Below are 23,845 nucleotides of genomic sequence, written 5' to 3'. Positions count from 1 at the left end.
GTCTCGGGAGGGACGTGGCGGGGAGGGGGCGTGGCCGGCGCAAAGGGGAGGAGCGGCGCTGCGGCTCTTGCCTCCCCCCCGCCCCACGAGACGCCGCGAGGGCCGCCCTCCCGCGCTCCCATTGGCAGCGCCGCAGCCCAATGGCGAACCGGGGCGGGGCCGCGAGAGGGGGACATCTCGCACGGCCGGAAGCGGCGGTCCCACCCCCCCCACCCCCGTTGCCCTCCCATTGGCTGAAGCCATGCGGGTGGCGGAAGGGGCTGGGGCCGCGGCGGCGGGCGCATGCGCGGTGGGGTGGTGACGCACCGTGCGTGCCGTGCGCGCTGACGTTGCGCGGCGGCGACGGCGCCTCCGAGTGCGGCTGCGGCGGTGGCGGTGAGTGAGGAGCGGCCCCGGGCCTGGCCGCAGTCCCCAGGCCCGGCCCCGGCCCCCGGCCCGGTCCCCAGCTCCGAGGTTCCGGCCCCTCTCCACGGCCGCCGGGCCCGGGCCCCGCCCGCGACGCGGCCTCCCCGGCCTGGCCCTGACTGACCACCCCCCCACACCCCACCCCCCCCCGTACCGGTACCGCGCTCCGACCCCGTCGGGCCCGGCCCCCTGCCCCGGCCCCCTCGTTCTCCATGACGGCGCTGGGATCGCCCCGCTCCCGGCTCTGCCCGCTTCACCCGCCGGGCGAGCGCTGAGGGGCCCCCGGATCACCCCCCGCCGCCCTGCGCCCGGGCCCGCTTCTCACGGCCCCTTCGGTTGCTCCCCCCGGCCGTTTCCCCGTTCCCCTCTTCCAGGGCGTCGGGTACCGCCGGGCAGCGGGAGGGCGATCCGAGGGCTCCTGCGTCCTTCCCGAGCGAGTGCCGTGTCTCCCCGGTCTGGGCGGGGTGGGGGGATGAGGAGGGGGTAGGCACCCCCGGGGGGCCCCGGTTTTCCTGGCAGGGCCGAACTGGCACCCTGGGATGCTCCCGGTCGCTCGATGGGGGGGTTCCCCATCCCCACCGGTGGGTTGGGGGGGTGCCAGTCCCCGTGGGGGCATCCCTGGTCCCGTGGCAGGGGGGCGGGGCAGCCCTGACACCGCCCGATTTTCTCTCTCCGCAGGGCTCTCCGGGGCTTTACCACGGGAACGCAGGGCGGGGGCCCGACCCGAGCCGTCGGGGCCTTGTGCCCCCCCCTCCATGCCCGCCCTGGCCCAGGGGGGCACCGACTCCTCATCCAGCCCCCGTGGGGGCCCCCACTACAGCCACCACATCGCCGCCATGTGAGGGGGGGGCACGGCTGCCCCCGCGTCTCCCCCCTCTCCCCACCGCCGCCACCGTGAGCCCCCCTGGTACCGCCATGATGTTCCGGGATCAGGTGGGGATCGTGGCGGGGTGGTTCAAGGGCTGGAACGAGTGTGAGCAGACGGTGGCCCTGCTCTCGCTGCTGAAGCGCGTCACCCGCACCCAGGCCCGCTTCCTCCAGCTCTGCCTTGAGCACTCGCTGGCCGACTGCACCGACATCCACCTCCTCGAGGCTGAGGCCAACAGCGCTGGTGAGTGGCGCGGGGTGGAGGGGCTCCTCTGGGACCCCTGGGGCTCCCTGGGTAGACAGGTGAGCTCTGTGGTGCTCCCTGGGTGGATGGGTGGGCTGCCTGGGTAGACAGGCAGGCTCCACAGGCAGCCCCAGGACTGCCTGGGTGAATGGGTGGGCTCTGTGGGGACCCCTGGGTGGACAGGTGGGCTCTGTGGGGCTCCCCAGGGCACTCTGGGTGGATGGGTGGGCTGCCTGGGTGGACAGGCCGGCTCCTTGTGAACCCCTGGGGCTCCCTGGGTGGATGGGTGGGCTACACAGGGACCCCTGGGTGGATGGGTGGGCTCCCTGGGTGCCCTGTGGAGCTTTCCAGAGCTTGTAAGGGCTCTCACCACACCCAGTGGGTCTCCACACATCATCCCACCCCCCACCAGGGGCTCCCCACGTGGTCGTGGGTGCCCTTTGGGAGCTTTATGGGGGACCCTAAAAGCTCCCTGGGCACCTCGCAGGGCTCCCTGCCTCACCTTGTGGCTCCCCCTTTGGCCACAGGCACCTCTGGGGTCCCCTCCTGGGTGCCCTGTCTGGTCTCCCTGTGCATTCCTGGGATAAATTAGGGTGGCTCAGGAGTTCTCCATCTTCCCCAGGGGTTCTGACCACCCCCCCAGGAGTTTTTGTCCCCAGTTTAGGCCCCTGTATTTGCCCTGGGAGAGTTTTACTCCCCCAGTTCCAGCCCTGGGAGGGGAGGGAGGTTTAACTCTGTCTCCCCCAAGTCCCCGCCCCCCACCTCCTAACTGCGCAGTGATGATGACACCCCCCTCATCACTGCTTTCCTCTCCTCCCTCCCCTCCCATCTCCAGCCGCCATCAGCCAGTGGCCGCAAGAGCCGGCGGAGGCGGCGGTGGCCCTGCTCCTGGCCCACCTCCCGCTCCTGCAGCCTGGGAACGCTGCTGCCAAGGCCGAGTACATGAAGCGGCTGCAGAAAATCCTGGCTTACGCCATCGAGAGCAACCGCTGTGTGGAGGAGAGCCGGCAGCTCCTCTCCTACGCCCTCATCCACCCCGCCACCACCCTGGATGACCGCAGCGCCTTGGCACTCTGGTTGGGCCACTTAGAGGAGCGTTTGGCTGGCGGCGGCGGCCCCCCGGCGCGACCCCCCCGCCCCGATGCTCCTCGACGGCCGCCGCCTCCCCACGAGTGGCCTGAGCACGTGGCCCCCGAGCTGGGACCGGCCTGGCCCGAGACGACCCCCCGGGAGAATGGACACCCGCCATTCCACCCCCCTGCCAGTGGCAACGGCCTGGGGGGAGCGGGTGAGTTGAGGTGGGGGTGGCTGGGAAAGGACTTGGGGGGTGACAGGGAAAGGTCTGGAGGGGACAGGGGGGCTGGGAAGGGGCTGGGGGGGACAGGGAGGGGTCTGGGGGGGGACAGGGGGCTGGAAAGGGGACTGGAGGGGACAGGGAGGGGTCTGGAGGGGACAGGGGGGCTGGGAAGGGGCTTGGGGGGCTGTTGAGGGCCAAGGAGAGCTTTGGGGACATGTTAAGGACTGAGGGGGGACTGGGCAAGCAGCCGGGGGGCTGGGGGGGGGTCTTGGCTGGGGAGGTGAGCCAGCAGGCTGGAGGGAACAAGGCAGGGGGGGCCAGGAAGGGGATCTGGGGGGGCTTGGGGTGCAGAGGGGGCTGGGGGGACAACGACATTAAGGGCTGAGGAGGGATCTGGGAGGGGGACAATAAAGGCTGAGGAAGGGTCTGGAGGGGGGACCCAGGCAGCCACAGAGGACTTGGGGGGCTGGGGAGGGGTGTCCCTCAGAGGAGACCCAGGCCTACCCTGACACTCCCCCTCCCCAAATCCCCACAGCTCTGCCCTGCCAGCTGCACCCCAGCCCGCTGAAGCGTTCCCTCTCGCTGGTGCCCGGCAGTCCCCAGGGAGGGGGAAACGAATGGCCGGGGGGGGGTGACGAGCCTGCTGTCCCCGTCCCCCCCCGCCCCCCCTTCGGGGACCACGCGCCCCTCTCGCCCCAGAGCAGCGTGGCCTCCTCAGGCAGCGAGCAGACCGAGGAGACGGCCGGCGGCCGCAACACCTTCCAGGAGGATGGCAGCGGCATGAAAGGTGGGGGACGGGGCACCCGTGGGTGGCCTTGGTGGTGGTGGGGGAGGGCTGTGGGGGCTTGTCACTTCATGGCCACCCCCATGTCACATCCCCCCCCTCCCCCCCCAAAGATGTCCCCTCCTGGCTGAAGAGCCTGCGGCTGCACAAGTACGCGGCGCTTTTTTCCCAAATGACGTATGAGGAGATGATGACGCTGACAGAGCATCACCTCGAGTCGCAGGTGAGCTGGGGCATCCCCTCCTGGAACCCCCCCCTACCCATGTCCCCACCACCCCTGGGTGAGGGAACAAGCCCCCCCCCGATCCCACCTGTCCTTCTTTGTCCCCGCAGAACGTCACCAAGGGTGCGCGGCACAAGATTGCTCTCAGCATCCAGAAGCTGCGGGAGCGGCAGAGCGTCCTCAGGGCGCTGGAGAAGGTGTGACTCCAGGGTGGCCCTGGGGTCCCCAGGGGTGGCATGGGGTGGCTCTTGGGTCCACAGGGATGGCACCGAGGTGGCTCTCGGACCCCCTGGGGTGGCACCAGGGTGGCCCTCCTGTCCTCAGGGATGGCATGGGGTGGCACTGGGGTGGCCCTGGGGTCCCCAGGGGTGGCATGGGGTGGCCCTGGGGTCCCCAGGGGTGGCACTGGGGTGGCCTTCAGGTCCCCAGGGGTGGCGTGGAGTGGCACTAGAGTGGCCTTCAGGTCCCCAGGGGTGGCACTGTGGTGGCCCTTGGACCCACAGGGGTGGCACTGTGGTGGCCCTTGGACCCACAAGGGTGGCCCTGGGGTCCCCAGGGGTGGCCCTGAGGTGGCCTTCAGGTCCCCAGGGGTGGCCGTGGGGTGGCCCTCTGGTCCTCAGGGATGGCATGGGGTGGCCCTTGGACCCACAGGGGTGGCACTGGGGTGGCCCTCAGGTCCCTAGGGGTGGTCCTGGGGTCCCCAGGGGTGGCAATGAAGTGGCCCGTGTTCCCTTCTGCATCCTGAGGGCTGGCACAGGGTGCCCGTGTCCCCTCATGTCCCCAGGGGTGGCACAGGGTGTCCCTGGTCACCCCCCATGTCCCCAGGGCTGGTGGAGGGCGGGGGGGTGGTGTCCCTGATCCCCCCTGAGGTCCCCATGTCTCTGCTCTGCTTGTCCCCCACATTCTCCCCCCACCAACCAACATGTCCCCGGTTCCCACAGGACATCCTGGAGGGGGGAAACCTGTGGACGGCGCTGCAGGAGCTGCAGCAGATCATGGTGACCCCCATCAAAGCCTTCCGGCCCCCCCCGGCCGCTCCCCCCTCAAACGGCACCCCTGATGGGGCCCCCCCGGGGGCCACCGAAGCCTTCGCCCCCCACCCGACCGCTGACGCCGAAGCCCCCGCCGCCCCTGTCCCTGACGGAGACATCCCAGGGCAGTTCACCCGCGTCATGGGCAAAGGTAAGACCCCCTCCCCCCCCGATTCATTTGGAGGGGGGAGGTCCCAGGGTACCCAGATATCTGGGTTCCTCCGTGACCCCCCCCGCCCACCCCCCTCAGTGTGCACCCAGCTGCTGGTGTCACGGCCGGATGAGGAGAACATCACCAGTTACCTCCAGCTCCTTGAGAAGTGCCTGAGCCATGAGGTAGAACAGGGCCTGGGGGGGTGTTTGGGGGGGGCTGTGGGGCCGTGTGACCCCCCCCCTCCATGTCCACATGTGTCCCCCCCAGGCGTTCACGGAGACGCAGAAGAAGAGGCTCCTCTCCTGGAAGCAGCAGGTCCTGAAGCTGCTCCGCGCCTTCCCCAAGAAGGTGCCGCTTGACGGCCCGGGCTATCGGCCCCCCAAGAGGTAGGTGGGTGTTTTGGCGGGGGGGGGGCGGGGCGGGGTATGGGGCAGCTGGGACCACCCCCTGCCTCCAGTCACTTCATGCACCAGTTTCCCCTTGGGACCCCATCCCTCTCCCCCAGTTCACCCCTCTTGGTGGGGTTTGGGACCCCCTGGGTGCTACATTTACCCCCTTGGGACTCCCCTGGCAGGCTCTTGGCCCCCCCTAGGTGCCTTATTCTCCCCCTTGCACCCCCCCAGGGCCCAGTTTGCCCCCCTCCCCCCCAATTTGGGGGGGGGGGTCTGAGGGGGTCTCGGCCCCACCGCAGAACACCCCCATGCTCCAGTTTGTCCCCTGGGTGCCCCATTTCCCACCCCCTGAGAGTTGGGGTGCCTCATTTTCCCCCGTGGGGGGGCTTAGGGTGAGCCCCCAGGGCTGGGGCAGGATTTGGGGGGAGGGGGGGGCAGGTGCCACCCTGACCCCCCCCCGCCTTGTCCATCTGTCCCCCCCAGCTGGGCCTTCGGCTCCAACTCGCTCCCCATAGCTGGCTCTGTGGGGGGGGCAGGGGGGCGGCGGGGGCAGCGTCCCTTCGCGTTGCCCCCCCGTGCGCTGCCCCCCACCCGCCTGGGGCTGCTGGGGCCTGCTGGGGGGGCCCCCACCCCCCGGGCCCCCCTTGGCGGACCCCCCCTTGGTGCCCAGGGACGCCAGGTGGGTCACAGGGATGGGCACTGGGGTTCTTTGGGGGGGTTCCTGGGTGGGGGTGGATTCTGGGGTACTTGGGATGGGGGGGGATCCTAGGGTTTGGGGGGGGGGCAAATATGGGGGTTCTTGAGGATTGGGGGGACGTCTGGAGTGGGGGGGGTGAATGCTGGGGCATTCGGGGGGTCTTAGGGGCTGGGGGGGGCAGATACTGGGTTCCTACAGGATTTGGGGGGGCCCAACACTGGGATCCTTGGGGATCTGGTGGGAGGCAGATGTGTGGGGGTCCCTGGGGGTTTTGGGGGGGATCTTAGGGGTTGGGGGGGCAGATGGGGGGTTCCTTGGGGATTTGTTGGGGTGGGGGGCAGGCAGGATGAATTTGAGGGGGGGTGTTTGCAGGGAGGGGGGGCTCACACTGGGATCCTTTGGGGGGCGGGGGCTCCTTCACCCTGGGCTCCCCATGGTGGGGGGAAACGGGGATCCCAGACCCTGAGGGTAACTTTTTGGGGGGGTCCTCCTGGACACTAGCATCCCTGTGTTGGTGTCCAGCGCCCCCCCCCCTAATAAACACTCTATCGTTTCCTTCCCCCCACTCCTTGCCAGAGCCTGTGGTTTGGCAGCGGGGGGGCCGGGGGCTCCCCAGGGAGCCGCAGCGCGGTGCAGCGCACCCACTCGCTGCCCGTCCACACCTCACCCCAGGCCCTGCTCGCCTTCCCCCAGGGTAGGTGGGGGCCCGGGGAGGGGGGGACACCAAAAGCAGGGGGACACCCTGGTGGGGGGGGGCTGTTTGACCTGTGCTTCCCCGCCCCCCCCAGGGGTGGCGGAGGATGTTTTGGTCCCTGCTTAGGGGGTATAGGAAGCTTGGACTCCCCCCCGGGGAGGGTTTGGGGGGGGGGGCGGTAGGAGGCTTGGGGCCCCCCCCCTCACCCTTGTGTGTGTCTTCTGCCCCCCCCCCAGAGTGTCCCCTCCCTGGCACTGACCTGGAGATCAACCCCACGCTGGAGTCGCTGTGCCTGAGCATGACGGAGCACGCGCTGGGCGGTGAGGGGGGGGGCACGGGGATTTGGGGGGGGACATGGGCTTGGCGGGGGGATGTGGGGTAAGAGGGGGACACACAAAGGCACAGGTGCCTTTGGGGGACAAGATGGGATGGGGGCGGGGGCACTAGGGGGGACATGAAGGGATGCAGGCCCCCCCACGTGCCTCCTGACACCCCCCCACCCTCACCCCCCCCCACAGATGGCACAGACAAGACCTCCACCATCTGATGGCGCCGCCCCCCCCTCCCCAAATAGGGGGGGGTCACCCCCTTAACCCCCTCCACCGGGGGGGGCGGGGGGGGGTGTCACCCCCCTCCATGACCAGTCACCCTCAGTGCCCCCCGCACCGTGGGGGGGGGGAACAACTCTAAAATAAGCCGGGGGGGGATTAATCCCCCTGCCCCCCCCTCCCCCAGGCTGGGGGGGAGGGGCGCAGGGGCCCCCCTGTGAGGGAGGGGCTCCCTGGGGCCGATGACCTTGCGGGGGGTTGGGAGCGTGGGGTTTGGGGGGGCTGTGTTGACACTACAGGGGCTGCGCGTGGGGGCGGGGCTCTCCCGGCCCCTCTTTTTTTTGGGGGGGGAGTTTGTTGCGTTTTCACCATCTTTAATAATCCCCAAATCCTGGGTTATTGTTGGGTTTTTTTTGTTTGTTTGTTTCTTTTTTTCCTCTTTATTATTATTATATTATTATTAATATTATTTTGTTTTGGCCCCGGGGTAGGGCGTGTCACCCTGTCCACCCCCGGGGGGGGCACTCCCCAAATTTAGGTACACGTTGACACCCCCCCAGGGTGGGGGACACCCCGGGAACACCCCCCCCTCCCCGTCGGTACAGCCCCCCCCCCACTTTGTACACGTAGCGCCGCGGCCCTTCGAGATAGAAACGTTATTTTAGATACATTTTATTATGAATAACTTTTGTTATGACTATGGCTGGTAACCATGACTACGTTATTAAACAGAAAAAAAACCCAAATGAACCCAAAGTGCCTGGTTTTTACCCCAAAAGGCTGACAGGGGGGGCTGGCTCAACCTTGCTATGAGCTGCCGGAGAATCCCCCCCTCACTCGCTGGAGGAGTCGGAGGCGTCGCTGGGGCTGTCGTCCTCCTCCGAGGCCTCGCTGGGGCTGAGGTGGGGGCTGCGGGGGGGGCCCCCTTCGCTGCCCCCCCCCTCAGACTCTTCCTCTTCTTCCTCCTCCTCCTCTTCCTCCTCCTCTTCCTCGTCGTTGTCGCTGCCGAAGATCTCCTCCTGATCGCGGGCAGCCCGGGCAGCGTCGCTGCCCCCACGCCGTCCCGCTCTGCCCTCCTCTTCCTCTTCGTCTTCGGCCTCATCCTCTTCCTCGCTGCGGGCCGAACCCCCCCGCTCGCTGCTGCTGCCTGAGCCTTCGGCCTCCTCTTCCTCCTCGCCGCTCCCCCCACCCTCACTCTCGCTGCCCTTCTCCCGCTCTTCGTCTGGAGGGGGAAGAGATTGGGGGAGGGTTTTTTTGGGGGGGCCCAGAACTCCCCCTCCTACCCCAGGGGAGCCCCCCCATACCTGATCCCGCTGCCTCCTTCTCAGCCTCCATCTCCTCCTCTTCCTCCTCCTCCGGCTCGTGGTTCTCCAGCTGTGCCCGCCGTGCCTCCTGGGGGTGGGCAAGGAGGGGGGGTGTCAGCCAGATGCCTGGGTGCCCCCTGAGGTGGTGGGGGGTCCCATCACACATCCCCCCCAAAGCCGTACCTGGGCCTCCAGCTCCTTCTCGTTCATGTCGCGGTGCTTCACCACCAGCACCGCGTTGGTGCCCGACTGCACACCCGCCCGCGCCCGCCGCTTGCTCAGCCGCACCCTGGGGGGGGGAGCGGGGGGGGGTCAGGTACCCCTGGGACCCCCCCATCCCTCCCGACTCCCAGGGAATCCCCCAGGACCCCTCCCAAACTCCACAGAACCCCTAGACCCTGAAGTCTTCCTCCTGACCCCCCCCAGACCCTGAATCCCCAACCCCATCCCTCCACAGCCCTCCCTCCGCCTGGAGGACAGTGGGGGGGAGGGGGGCTCAAGCACCCCTAGGGACCCCCCCAGGACCCTCCCCACACCACCCATTCACCCCCGTCCAGGCTGCACAGGGACACCCAATGAGTCCCCAGGGAAGGGGAAACCCCTCCCCGTGTCCCCATTACTGGGGTGGGGGCTCCCAGTGCCCCCCCCACCAAGCCCCACCTGGTCTCCAGCTCATTGTAGTAGACCCCGTCACCCTCGCGGAAGATGAAGAAGTAATTCTCCTCGTAGCCCTTGCTGGCTTTGTTCTTCACGTTCCAGTTGTACTCCCGAGCGATCTTGTAGTCATACCTGGGGGGGGGGGGGGGGGGCACGGGGGGGCATGTGTGGGGTCTGAGAAGACACCCCCCCATCATCTGCCAAAGCAGCCCCCCAAAACCTAGCAAGTGCTGCCAGGGTGCTGGTTTGTCCTCCACAAAGCTGTGGACCCCCCCCCCCAATCTGTTCCCTGTGCCCCCCCCCAGATATAGAGGACCCCCCCCATACACGTCCTCAGGGGCGTAATCTATCTCCTCTTCCTGGTCCCGCTTCCGCTTGCGCAGCGTCTCCTCCACCGGCAAGAAATAAGCCACGAACTGGTTCCCTTCCTCGTCCATCATCCCCCTGCGGGCAGTAAGGGGTTAAAGGGGGTGGGCAGAGACGACCCCCCCAAAACATGGGGTCATCCCCCCCCCAGCACCTGATCATGGCCTGGGACATCATCTCCAGCGCGGCCGGGCCACTCGTGTCCTTGGGAGCTGGGTCCGAGTCGAAGATGACTTGGGCGCAGGGGTTGATCCACATCTGGGGCAGGGCAGGGGAGGAAAAAAGGGAGTGGGGGGGTCAACACCCCCCCCCAGACCTCAAAACCACCATTCTGCCCCAAAAACTGTCTGCTACCCCCCAGATTCCCCCTGCAAGGCGGGGGCTCTGTGCCTCAGTTTCCCCTGTAGGACAGTATCACTGAGATGGGCGGGGGTTGGGGTGTGTCCCGCCCCACGCTGGGGGGGTCCTCAACATGTGTGTCCCCCCCGCGCCGAGGGCGTCCCCATGGTGTCCCTCCTACCTTGAAGTCAGGGAAGACGGGCATGACCTCAACCGGGGTGACGCGAGGCTTGCTGTAGTGCTGCGTGATCTGCGGGGGGGGCACAGGAGGGTGTCAAAGCTGTGTGTGTTCCCCCAAAATCCCGGGGAGACCCCCAGATACCCCGGGGGGGGGGGCAAAAAACCCACTTCCCTCCCCCTCACCGCTTTCTGGGCATCCTCAAAGGTCTTCTCGATGGCGGCGATCTGGCTGTCACGATCTTTGTATATCTCTTCCTCCGTGAACTGCTGCTTCACCGACACGCCGATCCTGGGTGGGGGCGGGGGGGAGACACAGACACGGAGGAGGGGATTGAGGGGGGGCAGGGGGCTGTGCCCCCCCGGGACCCCTCCAGGACACCCCCCCGGCACTCACTTGACCTCAGGTTTCTCGTTGGAGACGCCGTAACGGTTGAACTCGGTGGAGATGTACTCGGTCTTGCGCATCCATGGCACCACCTTGGCGTGTTGCTGAGACCTGCGGAGGGGGGGGGGGGGGCACGGCATGATGTGGGGGGGCCCCCAGAGGTTTGGGGGTGCCATGTGTGTCCCCCCAGCCCGGTTTTGAGGGGATGCTGTTACCTCTTGGAGCTGGTGGGTGCTTGGATCTCCTCTTCCAGCAGCTTCTCATCTGCCGGGTCCAGAAGCACTGGGGGGTGGGAGAAAGGGAAATTTGGCTTCCTCCCCTCCAGTGTTGGGGTTCCCCCCCAATTCTGGGGTCCCCCCCCAATCCCCCTCCCAACCCCTACTGGCAGCTCAACCTCTCGGGGAGCTCCCAGGGGTATGCCTCAGCCCAGGGGGTGGATGTGCCCCCCCCCCCCAAATCTGGGTTCCCCCCCCTAAACTGGGGGGGTGCTCCCGCCCCTCCCACCGCTGGGGTCGATGCGGTAGGTGTCAGGGTTGATGAGGTCGATGGTGACGCCCAAGTCGGGCTCTGTCAGCAGGTCGTGTTTGTGCTGCTTCTCCAGCGACGTCGCCTTGTACTGCACAAACCTGGGGGGGGGGGAGCATGTCCAGGCACCCCAATCCCCCCCAAAACCCCAACGCCCCTCCTAAGAAAACCCCAAACACCCCGCAAAAAACCCCACTCCTTCCTAAAACACCCCCCAAAAGCACTCCAGCTACCCAGCCCCCTCCCAAACACCCCCTCCCATAAACCAGGGTGTATCAAAGCACCCCGCCGCCCCCCAAAACCCCTCCTCTAGCACTGAATGAACGCCCAAAACATCCCAGACCCCTCCCACCCCCCTGTTTTGTGCTGCAGGAGCCAGGGAGGACCCCAATCCTGCCTGAACCCCCTTCCCCAAACCACCACCCGAGCCCCCCAACCACCCATTTTATGGCCCAAATTGGGGCACAGGGGGGTGTGGGGGGGTCACACACCCACACACCCACACCCCTGGGGACCCCCCCCGTACCGGTTCTGGTCGAAGGGATAGGTGATGAACTTGGGGTCAAAGGGGATGTCAGGGAGACTGTTGCAGTACTTGACCCGACAGACCACGCCTGACCTGGGGGGAGAGGGGAGGTCAGGGGGGGTCCCCAAAACACGGGGGGACCCCCACGGGGTGGCGCTGGGCCCCCCCCTCCGCCAAGGGACCCCCGGGGTTCCGACCCCCCCCACTCACCTCTCGGGCAGCGTCCGGTGGGAGCTGGGCCTGCGGGAGGGGGAGGGGAGCGGGGGGACCCAGGCATCCGGGACCCCCAACACCCCCCTCCGTGTGTGCGTGTGCTATGACGTCATGAGGGGGACACCAACCTTGTGCTATGATCTCACCAGAGAACCCAGGGGCGTCCCGGCCCGCCCCCCCCCTCCCCACATACAACGTGATGTCATGAGCGGACCCCAGTATCTAGAACCGCGCCCGTGGCGGCCATGACGCCACGGAGGGACCCGGGATTACGTCGTGTGTCCCCCTCCCCGCGTGTGAGGTCACGAGGGGACCCAGGCGTCCGGGACCCCGTCTCCCCCCCGCCACCTCCGAGCGCTATGACGTCAGGACGGAGCCCGGGGGTCTGGGAACCCCAAGTTCCCCACGTGCGCTATGACGCCATGAGGGCACTCAGCTGTCAGGGACACACCCCCCACGCGCGCTATGACGTCGGGAGGGCACCCAGGTTTCCGCATGCCCCCCGCGAACCCCAGCCCGTGACGCCACGAAGCCGGTCGTGACGTCAGACCCGTGACGCCACCGTACCTGTGGCCCGGCTCCTCCCGCTGCGCCTGCGTCTGGATGGTGGGAGCCATGGCGGGGCCGGGACCGGGCCCTCCGCAGGCGCCGTCGAGGGCAGCTACTTCCGGGCGGCGCCAGGACCCCCGGCCGTGACGTCACTTCCCGGCGCGCGCGGCCGGCCGGGAGCGGGAAGCAGGGCGCGCGCCGGAAAGATGGCGGCGCCCCCGCAGCCGCCACCGACGGGGCCGGGCCCGGGCCCGGGGCCGGGGCCGCCCGCCGCCCCCGCGCCGCCGCCGCCGCCTCTACCCACCGCTCCCGGGCCAGGACCGGGTCCGGGGCAGGCTCCGGGTCCGGGGCAGCCCCCGGGGCCGCCGCTGCCGGCGCAGGTGGCGGCTGCGCAGGCGCAGGACTTCGACCCGGTGCAGCGGTTCCGCCTCCTCATCCCCCAGCTGAAGGAGAGCCTGCAGGTGGGCGGGGCCTGCCGCCGGCAGCGGGCGGGGCTTGCCGCCGCGAACCGTCTCCCGTCGCCATAGGGCGGGGCCTGCCGCCGAGGGGAGGCGGGGCGTGCCGCCCGCGGGGCGGTTTAATGCATGGGTGGGGCGTGGTCTGTCGGGGGGCGGGGCTTGCCGCCGTGAGCTGTCTGCTGCCTGCATGGGGCGGGGCCTGCCGCCGGGAAGGGGCGTGGCCGATCAACACCGAGGTCCTGTCATGGCGGGGGCGTGGTCTTCTGCCGGGGGCGGGGCGTGATGCTGGGAAGGGGCGGGGCCGGCTCTGGTGGGGAGGGTCCCTCAGGGGGCTGGGGGGGGGGGATCCCTGTGCTGGTAATGGGGGTCCTGGGGGGGGGGGTCCCTGTCCCCATGTCCTTTTTTAGGGAGTCCCAAGGGGTCCCTGTGCTGGTAATAGGGGTCCTGGGGGGGTCCCTGCCCCGGTGATGGCGGGGGGGTCGTGTCCCAGGGGTGTCCACAACCCTCCCATTCCTCAGTGTGTCCTCCCAGTGAATGAGTCACCACTGCCAGGTGACACGCTTGGGGCCGCGGTGGGAGCTGGGGTGCTGCCTGTGACCCCCTCGGGGTGGCCATGTCCCCCCTCACCCTCTTCCCCCCCTCCCCAGACCCTGATGAAAGTGGCGGCGCAGAACCTGGTGCAGAACTCCAGCATCGACAACGGGCAGTGAGTGACCTTCCCCCAGCCCCATCCCAGTACCCCCCATTATCCCCCAATGCCTTCCCAATACACCCTGGTAACCCCCAGTGCCATCCCAGTACCTCCCAATGCCATCCCAGTCACCCCCACCCCCACTCCCGTGCCCCCCAATCCTCCTCCACTGCTTCCCATTCTCCCCGTCAGCCCCCCAGTTCGTTCCCAGTGTTCCCCAGTCCCCCTGGGCCACCCCAGAGGGTGGCAGTGGGGGTGACGGTGGCCCCCTCACAGGAAGAGCGCCGATGGGGCCCTGCAGCGCTTCGACAAGAGCCTGGAGGAATTCTACGCCCTTTGCGACCAGCTGGAGCTCTGCCTTGTAAGTGACCCCCCCCCGGCCCCCCGGCTGTCCCTCTCCCCCTGAGACACCCCCAGTGTGCTCCCCACACCCCCAGTGATGCTGGTGCCCCCCCAGACCCCAGTCCCCTTAGCACTTCTGCACCCCCAGCGCCATTTTCACCCCCTCGTCCCATCCCCGCCTCCCCAGTCTTGTCCTCTCTGCTGTGTCCCCCCACCCCCAGTGACCCCCCCTTGTGTTCCCCCCCAGCGCCTGGCCCACGAGTGCCTCTCGCAGAGCTTCGACAGCGCCAAGCACGCCCCCGCCCTGGTGCCAGCGGCCCCCAAAGGCGAGGGCGGGGCGGGCGAGACCCTCCCCTACACCCAGTACCTGCCCCTCATCAAGGCCCAAATCGCCGGTGCCAAGGACATCCACAACGCCCTGCTGGAGGGGGCCAACAAGATCACCGGCAAGCTTCCCCCACCGGGGGGGCCCTGAGTGTTTTGGGGGGGGTCCACAGGGGTCACAGACCCCCCCACAGACCTCGCATGGTGGTCTGAGGGCAGATACGGGGGGGGATTGAGGGGTCCTGGTACCATGTGCAGGGGTCTGAGTGCAGGCATACTGTGTGGAGGGGTGTTGACCCCCATGGGGGAGCCCTGATTTTTGGGGGGGACCAAAAATCCCTGATTTTTTGGGGGATCCAAAAACCACAGGGGTGCTGGAGTCCCCCCAAAACTCCCACAGGGATCTGAATGCGGATACAGGGGGCTTGGGGGGTCCTGGTGCTCAGCATGGGGGTCTGAGCGTGGATATGGGGGTCCTGGTGCTGGGTTTTGGGGTGCTGACCCTCGCGGGGGGGGGCTATAATTGGGAAGAAGGGGGCATGGGGGTGCCGGACCCCCCTGGTTTTGTGGGAAAAACACCTGGGTTTTGGTAAATAAAACTTTTTCTCTGATACCAGCTCCTCTGTGCTTATGGCGGGACCGCTGGGGGTGGGAACCGAGGCGTGGGGGGGACTCTGCCCCCTCCCACGTTGGACCCAGGCGTCCGTGGGGTCACTTCCCTGCTCAGCGGCTGCCCCGTGACGGCGCGGCGACGTCACGGCCCGGCGGCGTGACGTACATCCCGCCGCCGGCCCCCCCCGCCTCCCCGCACGAGAAGCGCGGTCGGTGCCTTCGCGCCGCCTCTTTTTGACCCTTCCGCGCCGCCGTCGCGCTCTGCCAATCAGGGCAACGTGAACGGCGGGCGGCTCCACCCCCCCTTCCCCGTCACGTGACGCGGGGGCGGCTCTCGCGAGAGGCAGCGGCGGGATCCGGGGACCGGGAATCGGGACCGGGAATCGGGACCGGGATCAGGGACCGGGATCGGGGACTGGGATCGGGGACTGGGATCAGGGACAAGAGCCGGGCCAGGCCGGGCCGAGGCGGGACCGCAGCCGGCAGCGGAGCGGAGCCGGGGCCTAGGAGGGAGGCCGGGCCGAGGCCTAGAGCGGAGCGGAGCCGAACCGAACCGAGTCCGCCGTTCCCTCCGGGGGTAAGGAGGCGGCGACGGTGATAGGACACAGCCCCCCCCCCCCCGGGGGATGGGATTTACCGGGGGTTAATCCCAGATCTGGCGCTCAGGCTGCTGGAGGGGGTTGCTGGTAGGGCTGTTTTCCGGGGGGGGGGGTCGTACCCGTCTGCATCCCGTCCCAGCCCGGGACACCCCCATTTCACACGTCAATACACCTTTGCCCACCCCCCGGCCCCCCCAGAAAAGACCCACACCCCCTTAGGACACCCCTGGACTCCCTTGCCCACCTCTCAGGCCCTGCAGGATACCAGCAGACCCCCCTGCCTGCCCCTCAGGACACCCCCCCCGTCTCCCTGCCTCTCCCCCCAGCTACCCCCGGGACACCTCCGGACCCCCTGCTCGTCCCCGTGGGACTCCCCCATCTCCCCCTCCAGATCTCCCAGCGCCGCCATGTCGGACAGCGACGACAGCAACTTCTCGGAGGACGAGAGCGAGCACAGCAGTGAGGCCGAGGAGGTGGAGGAGAACGAGGTGAGGCTGAAGGCTGCAGCTGGCGGGCGGGGGGGGGGGGGGGTGTCCTCCCTCACCCCCCTAAAACCCGCTAGGCTGAGGAGGAGCGTGCCAGCGTGGCCGGCAGTGAGAAGGAGGAAGCCGAGGAGGAGGAGGAGGAAGAGGAGGAGGAGTACGACGAGGAGGAAGAGGAGGAAGATGACGACCGGCCGGCTAAAAAGCCACGCCATGGCGGCTTCATCTTGGATGAGGCTGGTGAGCTGGGGGGGCCACGGGGGTGTTTTGGGGTGTTGCTGCTGCCCCCCTGGCCCCACTCACCACCCTGATTCCCCCCAGACGTGGATGACGAGTACGAGGACGAGGACCAGTGGGAGGACGGGGCCGAGGACATCCTGGAGAAAGGTGAGGAGCGTCCCCATCCTGCTTTGGGGGCTCCCCCCAGGTCCCTTCCCTCCCCCGGAGGCCTGAGGAGGTGGATGGAAGTGCAGTTCTTTGGGGGCCAACCCCCATCCTCTGGCTCTTCCCTCTCCTCCCAGCCCCTTTTTCCCCCCCTCAAAATCCATCCCTTGAGGGGGGAGGGAAGGACGGCCTGTCTCCCACACCTCCTGCTGTCCATCCATGCTTCCCTCCCCATGTCTGTCTGCTCAGCACATCTCATCTGCGCTCGCCTGGGTCTTTCTTTTGCTTTTATTTCCCCCTCCCTTTTACCCCCTTGTGCTGCCGTCTGAATTTTGATTCCTTCCCCTTTGTTCCCCACTCACCCGCGGGTGGTTTTGCTGCTATTATTTGCTCCATTCTCCACCGCCACTCCTTGTTCCTGAGCAGAAGAGATCGAAGGTAAGCCCAGATCACCCCGCCACCCCCCCCCCATTTCCCCTTGGGGTCCCCCCCTACTCCAGGGCCAAGCAAGCACAGCCCACCCCCCTGCACCATCCCCCTGGAGCAAGATCCTGACCTTCCTCTTCCTCACAGCTTCCAACATTGATAACGTGGTGCTGGATGAGGATCGCTCTGGTGCTCGGCGGCTGCAGAACCTCTGGAGGTGACTGCGGCTCTGTCTGTGTGTCTGTCTGTCCGGCAGGGCGGTGGCAGCTGAGCTGATGCCTCCCCCGCTCCTTTTATCTCCCCAGGGATCAGCGTGAGGAGGAGCTGGGCGAGTATTACATGAAGAAATATGCCAAGTCCTCGGTGGGAGAGACGTGAGTCCCCATCCCCATCCCCAGTGTGACAGGGAGCAGCTCCTCTTTCTTCCCACTGCCCCTCATTTAATTATTTTTTTTATAATTTTCCCTTTTTTCAGTGTTTACGGTGGTTCTGACGAGCTCTCGGATGACATCACGCAGCAACAGCTGCTGCCAGGAGTCAAGTGAGTCTCACCGGGGAGGGGCGGGAAACCCATGTGGTTTGGGGGGGAAAAGGAGCAAATCGGGACAAGACACTCTGTAACGGCGTTTCCCTCTCCACCCCTGCGCAGGGACCCCAATCTCTGGACCGTCAAGTGCAAGGTGGGTTCGGGGGTGGGTGTGGGGGGGGACTCAGTGTGGTGGCAGGGGGAGCCATGTATCTCCAACCCTAAAACATCATTTTCGTCCCCAGATTGGTGAGGAACGCGCCACGGCCATCGCTCTCATGCGGAAATTCATCGCTTACCAGTTCACTGACACGGTGAGGCCATGGGGGAGCCAGGCCGTAGCCGGTGATGGGGTGACAGTGCCGTGGTGTCCCCAACATGTCCCCAGTGCGTTCCCTCGTCCTCCAGCCCCTGCAGATCAAGTCGGTGGTGGCCCCCGAGCACGTCAAGGGTTATATCTACGTGGAGGCCTACAAGCAGACGCATGTCAAGCAGGCGATTGAGGGGGTGGGCAATCTGCGCATGGGCTACTGGAACCAGCAGATGGTCCCCATCAAGGAGATGACCGATGTCCTCAAAGTGGTGAAGGAGGTCACCAACCTCAAGCCCAAATCTTGGGTGCGCCTCAAAAGAGGGATCTACAAGGATGACATCGCCCAGGTGAGGAGCAGAAGGAGATGGTGACACCATGGTGGGGGACACACACCTGGCTCACCCTGCTTTTGTGCCCCCCAGGTGGATTACGTGGAGCCCAGCCAGAACCAGATTTCCCTCAAGATGATCCCTCGCATCGACTTCGACCGGATCAAAGCCCGCATGAGCCTGGTAAGCGGACCTGTGCCGCGCGGGTGCTGGCGCTGCTGCTGCCACCGTGTCACTGCCCTTCTTTCACCCCCTACTGCCCCCTGCCCCACAGAAAGACTGGTTCGCCAAGAGGAAAAAGTTCAAGCGACCCCCGCAGCGGCTCTTTGATGCTGAGAAGATTCGGTAGGCGACCATCACCATGCTAGGGGACATCAGATGCTGCCCAAAAAGCCCCCACTGGGGGAGCTGCCCTCGCCAAAGGAGGGCTTTTGTCCCTGGGGGGGCTCCTGCCCACCAAGGGGGTGATTTTGGTTTTGTCCCAGGTCCCTAGGAGGTGATGTGGCATCTGATGGTGACTTTCTCATCTTCGAAGGCAACCGCTACAGCCGCAAGGGATTCCTCTTCAAAAGCTTTGCCATGTCGGCTGTGGTGAGCGCCACTGCCCCGCCGTGCTGGGGTTTGAACACCAAACCTGCTGGTTTTCCCCCAAAACCACCTTTCTAATGCTGAGGGGTGGTGGGAGGCCAGTAGCTCCTCAGCTGGGTTGGTTTTGGCCACCGTTTCCACTCTTGGCAGATAACGGAGGGGGTGAAGCCCACCCTGTCGGAGCTGGAGAAGTTCGAGGACCAGCCCGAAGGCATCGACCTGGAGGTGGTGACAGAGAGCACAGGTAAGCAGGTGCCACTGCTGCCCCCCCGCCCACTGTCGCCCCTGCAGCGCCATCCCCTCACTATCCCCACCATTACCACAGGGAAGGAACGAGAGCACAACTTCCAGCCTGGCGACAACGTGGAGGTGTGCGAGGGTGAGCTGATCAACCTGCAAGGCAAAATCCTCAGCGTTGACGGCAACAAGATCACCATCATGCCGAAACATGAGGACTTGAAGGTCAGAGGGTCCCGAGGGGGCAACACTGGGTGCCTCCTGCGGCCGCTGTGGCCACCCTGGGACCACCCCAGCCCCTCCTTGCCATGCCCACAGCCTTCTCTTCCACCCCCAGGACATGCTGGAGTTCCCAGCTCAGGAGCTGCGCAAGTATTTCAAGATGGGTGACCATGTCAAGGTGATCGCAGGGCGTTTCGAGGGCGACACAGGGCTGATCGTGAGGGTGGAGGAAAACTTCGTCATCCTCTTCTCTGACCTCACCATGCACGAGGTATTTGGGGGTGAAAAGTCCAGTTCGGTGCTGTGTCTTGCCTCGAAACAGACTGGGTTTTGGGGAGAAGAAGATGGGAAATGGCTGTCTCTCACGCTTCTTGCCACCAGCTCAAGGTTCTGCCACGGGACCTGCAGCTCTGCTCAGAGACAGCGTCCGGCGTGGATGTGGGGGGTCAGCACGAGTGGGGCGAGCTGGTGCAGCTGGACCCCCAAACAGTGGGTGTCATTGTCCGCCTGGAGCGGGAGACCTTCCAGGTGAGTCCCAGCTCCCCAGGGACGCCCAGAGGAGCCACATCCGTGTCCCAGGGGGTTTCCATGCTCATCCCTGTGCCAGAGCTATGTCCCCTGCCCCAGGGTGTCCCCATTTTTGGCTGCCCCTCTCCCACCCTCTCCATGTCCCCGCAGGTACTGAACATGTATGGGAAGGTGGTGACGGTGCGGCACCAGGCTGTCACCAGGAAGAAGGACAACCGCTTCGCCGTCGCCCTCGACTCAGAGCAGAACAACATCCACGTCAAGGACATTGTCAAAGTCATAGACGGGCCTCACTCGGTAGGGGCTTACAGGGTTTGGGGGAGGGTCTTGGGGGTGTGATGGGCCCCTTCTGGTGCTTTGGGACCCCCCAGGGGTGTTCTGGGTCCCTGCCAGAGCTGCTCTGGGTCTGTCCCTGCTTCGGGGACCGTCCCTGGGGTGAGCTGGGTCCCTCCTGGCACTGAGAAGAGGTCCCTGGTATATTTGGGGTCCCTCCCAGTACCACCCTGCATCCCTACTGGTACCAAGGGAACACCAGATCCCTCCTAGCATCCGCCTGGGTCCTCCCTATTGCTGAGGGGAGGATCCCATCACCGGGTCATGCCCTCCCCCCCGCTTTTACCGGGGTTTAACCCCTGCCTTTTACCGGGGCAGGGCCGTGAGGGGGAGATCCGGCACCTCTTCCGGGGCTTCGCCTTCCTGCACTGCAAAAAGCTGGTGGAAAACGGCGGCATGTTCGTCTGCAAGACCCGGCACCTCGTCCTGGCAGGGGGCTCCAAGGTGGGGATGCGCCAGGGATACCCCCACGGACTGCCAGGGAGGGCTACAGCCCCCTGGTTTTGCTGCTGCCCCCCTCTCCAGGCACCGTTTTCTCCCTCTTGCAGCCACGGGACGTCACGAACTTCACCGTGGGTGGTTTTGCCCCCATGAGCCCCCGTATCAGCAGCCCGATGCACCCCAGCGGGGCTGGTGAGTGTTGGGGGTGTACTGGAGGCTCCAGGGGTGTCCCCAAGGACCCCCCCGAGCCCCATCTCAATCCTGCAGGCCAACGCGGTGGTTTCGGCGGCGGCGGCATGAGCCGTGGCCGCGGGCGGCGGGATAACGACCTCATTGGGCAGACAGTGCGCATCTCCCAAGGACCCTACAAAGGTGGGTGCCTTCTGATGAGGCGCTGGGCCCCCGTTTGTCCCCCCCAAACAGGGGAGGGGGGCCTCGGGGATGCCTGGACCTCCACCCTGAGCCCCCGTCCGGCCCCGCAGGCTACATCGGGGTGGTGAAGGACGCGACGGAGTCGACAGCCCGCGTGGAGCTACACTCCACCTGCCAGACCATCTCGGTGGACCGCCAGCGCCTGACCACCGTGTGAGTTGGGGGGGGCGGGCATACCGGGGTCAGGGTCGCCCTTGGAGACACCCCCCCCCGCTCTGATGGGTCAGGGTGGTCCTCAGGGGTGGCGACACTTGGGCCAGGACCTCCCTTGGGGGTGGATGACACCTGCATACATGAGCAGGGCGATTTTAGGGGGTCCCTGCCCCCCCGCCGGCACCATGTCCCCGTCCCTGACACCCGCATATCCCTGCAGGGGCTCACGGCGCCCAGGTGGGATGACGTCAGCCTATGGGCGCACCCCCATGTACGGCTCCCAGACCCCCATGTACGGCTCTGGCTCCCGCACCCCCATGTATGGCTCGCAGACCCCCCTGCATGACGGTGAGTGGCGCGGAGGGATGTCGGGATGGAGGGGACAGGGATTAGGGGGACCCTGGGGTGGCTTGGGGGGTGGACCTTGGGGGAGCGGGGGGGATAGAGGGAATAGGGATTAGGGGGGGCCTGGGAGTGACCTGGGGGGGACGCACCAGGATGAAGTGGGACCTTGGGGGACATGGTGATGGAGGGGACAGGAATTGGGGGGACCCCAGGTACACAGGGACTCAGGTCTGGCTTGGAGGGGGATGGATCAGGATGAGATGGGACCTTGGGGGACACAGAGGAGACTCCCGGGGTGATCTTCTGGAGGTGGCGGAGCTGAAGTAGGACCAGCAACATGGAGAAGGGGGGCTCGGGGGAGGTTGTAGGGGGGCCCTGCAGCCACAGAGGCTGACGGAGCCGCTGTGGGACCCTCGCAGGCAGCCGCACGCCGCACTATGGCTCGCAGACGCCGCTGCACGACGGCAGCCGCACGCCCGCCCAGAGCGGCGCCTGGGACCCCAACAACCCCAACACGCCCTCCAGGTGGGTGTGGGGGGGTCCCCCTCACTGGGACGGCCCCATTTTGGGGTCCCCGGCCACCAGGACGGCCCCACTGTGACAATGACACCTGTCTGTCCCCCATAGGGCCGACGAGGACTTCGAGTACGGCTTTGATGACGAGCCCACGCCCTCGCCACAGGGCTATGGGGGCACCCCCAACCCCCAGACCCCCGGCTACCCTGACCCCTCATCCCCCCAGGTCAACCAGCCCTACAACCCCCAGACCCCTGGAACGCCGGCCATGTAAGTGCTCCCTCTACCCCACGGCAGGACTCAGGGGACACCGAACCACTGCTCTGGGGGGAAACTGCTCCTGGGGGACCCCAAACTGTGGTTCTGGGGGGGGAAACTGCTCCCAGGGGACCCCAAACCACGATGCTGTGGGGCGAAACTGCTCTTGGGGGACCCCAAACTGGTTCAGTAGGGGGGTCATGGCCATTGAATCAGAGTCCCAGGGTGAAAGTGCAGTCCCAGAGGACTCCGAACCACAGCCCTGGGGGAAACCTGCTTTTGGGGGACCCCAAATTGCAGCCTTGAGGGGCAGTTGTGCTTCTGGCAGGGGGAACTGTGCTCCTGGGGGACCCTGAACCTTGGCCCCGGGGGGGAAAGTGTACCCCCAGGGTGCAGTCTTGGCCCTGGAGGACCCCAAATCCTCAAACCCTGTCCCTGGAGCCCTCCCAAATCATGCCCTGGGGGTGCCACCTCTCCTCTCCTCTCCATGCTCCCCCCCCCACCCAGGTACAACACAGACCAGTTCTCGCCGTACGCCGTCCCGTCGCCACAGGGCTCCTACCAGCCCAGCCCCAGCCCCCAGAGCTACCACCAAGTGGCCCCCAGCCCCGTGGGCTATCAGAACACCCACTCGCCGGCCAGCTACCACCCCACGCCATCACCCATGGCCTACCAGGTACCCCTAAGCCTCCTGAACTCCCTCATAGCCTCCCTACACCCCCCAAGCCCCCCTCATAGCACCCCTACAATCCCCAACACCCCCATATAACCCCCAAATGCCCTTGTTATCCCCCTAAACACTGTCATTGCCCCCCTACACCCCCCCTAAATCCCCTTGTAGCCCACCTACACCCCCCTAAGCTCCCTACAGCCCCCAAAGCCCCCTCATAGTCCCCCTGCACCCCCCAACACTGACTCCTCTCTCCCCCCAGGCAAGCCCCAGCCCCAGCCCGGTGGGTTACAGCCCCATGACCCCTGGGGCCCCCTCTCCGGGGGGGTACAACCCCCACACCCCTGGATCGGGGATTGAGCAGAGCTCCAGCGACTGGGTGACCACCGACATCCAGGTGAAGGTCCGTGACACCTACCTGGACAGTCAGGCTGTGGGACAGACCGGTGTCATCCGCAGCGTCACGGTGAGACCCCCAGGGGAGGTTTGGGGGGTGGTTTTGGGTTTGGGGGGGATACACATGGTGATGCTGACTCCCCCCATTCTGTGCCCGTAGGGCGGGATGTGCTCTGTCTACCTGAAGGACAGTGAGAAGGTGGTGAGCATCTCCAGCGAGCACCTGGAGCCCGTCACCCCCACCAAGAGCAACAAGGTAGAGGCCCCCCACCCCTCCTGGGACCCCCCCCCGGCCCCCCAACACTCCCCCCTACATCCCACCACCACCCCATGGTCCCTTGTGGACCTTTCTAGATCCCCTCTGGGACCCCCACAACCCCTCTGCCACCCTCCAAGCCCCTCTGGGACCCCCACCACCACCCCAAGGTCCCCTTTCTCCCCCATTTCTACCCCCCCCGCCCCCAACTAATGCCTCCCCCCCCCCCCCCCCCCCCTGCAGGTAAAGGTGATCCTGGGGGAGGACCGTGAAGCCACCGGGATCCTGCTCAGCATCGACGGGGAGGACGGGATTGTCCGCATGGACTTGGAGGAGCAGCTCAAGATCCTCAACCTCCGCTTCCTCGGCAAGCTGCTGGAGGCCTGAGGGACAACTTCTCCCCCCCCGCCACTGCCCCCCATTTTCTTTGTGTCCCCCCGTTTTCTTTCTACCCCCCCCCCCTTTTTTTTCTCCTCTGCATTGCTGGTTGTAGCAAGGTTTAGGTGTCAAATAAATGCCTGTGCGTGCGGCACCCCCTCTTCTGTGCTGCCCTCCGGGGGGGGGAAGCCCTAAAGGGCTGGGGCGGGGATAGGGGGGTGGCATT

The 23,845-nt window shown here is 66.5% G+C and overlaps 4 protein-coding genes across 6 annotated transcripts; 3 read left to right on the top strand and 1 right to left on the bottom strand.

Moving 5' to 3' along the window:
* Positions 1 to 274: 274 nt before the first annotated feature.
* On the top strand, positions 275 to 8,082 carry LOC138683921 (protein Smaug homolog 2-like). The gene is made up of 13 exons (XM_069777249.1): positions 275 to 375; positions 1,084 to 1,516; positions 2,352 to 2,804; positions 3,349 to 3,600; positions 3,711 to 3,820; positions 3,931 to 4,017; positions 4,762 to 5,002; positions 5,102 to 5,187; positions 5,273 to 5,391; positions 5,881 to 6,076; positions 6,671 to 6,788; positions 7,025 to 7,108; positions 7,307 to 8,082. The coding sequence occupies exons 2-13, from the start codon at positions 1,321 to 1,323 to the stop codon at positions 7,333 to 7,335; spliced, it is 1,971 nt and encodes a 656-aa protein (XP_069633350.1). The 5' UTR covers positions 275 to 375; positions 1,084 to 1,320; the 3' UTR covers positions 7,336 to 8,082.
* On the bottom strand, positions 7,993 to 12,599 carry LOC138683922 (RNA polymerase II-associated factor 1 homolog). Its single transcript, XM_069777250.1, has 14 exons — positions 12,399 to 12,599; positions 11,829 to 11,858; positions 11,619 to 11,711; positions 11,072 to 11,193; positions 10,783 to 10,849; positions 10,577 to 10,678; positions 10,366 to 10,471; positions 10,184 to 10,252; positions 9,818 to 9,921; positions 9,625 to 9,741; positions 9,301 to 9,429; positions 8,824 to 8,929; positions 8,641 to 8,728; positions 7,993 to 8,558 (listed from the first exon to the last, which is right to left on the bottom strand). Exons 1-14 carry the CDS (start codon positions 12,446 to 12,448, stop codon positions 8,170 to 8,172), a joined length of 1,572 nt encoding a protein of 523 aa, XP_069633351.1. The 5' UTR covers positions 12,449 to 12,599; the 3' UTR covers positions 7,993 to 8,169.
* On the top strand, positions 12,587 to 14,804 carry LOC138683923 (mediator of RNA polymerase II transcription subunit 29-like). The gene is made up of 4 exons (XM_069777251.1): positions 12,587 to 12,841; positions 13,486 to 13,544; positions 13,806 to 13,890; positions 14,119 to 14,804. Exons 1-4 carry the CDS (start codon positions 12,587 to 12,589, stop codon positions 14,344 to 14,346), a joined length of 627 nt encoding a protein of 208 aa, XP_069633352.1. The 3' UTR covers positions 14,347 to 14,804.
* Positions 14,805 to 15,164: 360 nt separating this feature from the next.
* On the top strand, positions 15,165 to 23,773 carry LOC104322065 (transcription elongation factor SPT5). 3 transcript variants are annotated; one of them, XM_069777326.1, is made up of 30 exons: positions 15,165 to 15,384; positions 15,798 to 15,894; positions 15,969 to 16,128; positions 16,210 to 16,275; positions 16,699 to 16,710; positions 16,846 to 16,915; positions 17,004 to 17,072; positions 17,174 to 17,239; positions 17,348 to 17,378; positions 17,470 to 17,538; positions 17,633 to 17,884; positions 17,960 to 18,049; positions 18,141 to 18,211; positions 18,352 to 18,457; positions 18,605 to 18,698; positions 18,780 to 18,916; positions 19,029 to 19,184; positions 19,295 to 19,441; positions 19,592 to 19,738; positions 20,093 to 20,218; positions 20,323 to 20,407; positions 20,483 to 20,587; positions 20,698 to 20,800; positions 21,021 to 21,148; positions 21,565 to 21,670; positions 21,773 to 21,931; positions 22,427 to 22,595; positions 22,852 to 23,055; positions 23,146 to 23,241; positions 23,485 to 23,773. In XM_069777326.1, the coding sequence occupies exons 2-30, from the start codon at positions 15,814 to 15,816 to the stop codon at positions 23,626 to 23,628; spliced, it is 3,249 nt and encodes a 1,082-aa protein (XP_069633427.1). In that variant the 5' UTR covers positions 15,165 to 15,384; positions 15,798 to 15,813; the 3' UTR covers positions 23,629 to 23,773. The 3 variants fall into 3 exon arrangements, with proteins under 3 accessions (XP_069633427.1, XP_069633426.1, XP_069633425.1); XM_069777324.1 differs by having other exon boundaries at positions 15,258 to 15,384; positions 15,733 to 15,894; XM_069777325.1 differs by lacking the exon at positions 16,699 to 16,710 and having other exon boundaries at positions 15,245 to 15,384.
* Positions 23,774 to 23,845: the final 72 nt, after the last annotated feature.

This window comes from Haliaeetus albicilla, chromosome Z (genome assembly GCF_947461875.1).
Source record: "Haliaeetus albicilla chromosome Z, bHalAlb1.1, whole genome shotgun sequence".
Classification (NCBI taxonomy): domain Eukaryota; kingdom Metazoa; phylum Chordata; class Aves; order Accipitriformes; family Accipitridae; genus Haliaeetus; species Haliaeetus albicilla.
Note: the sequence above shows the minus strand (reverse complement) of the source record. Positions and strands in the feature narration are given on the sequence as shown.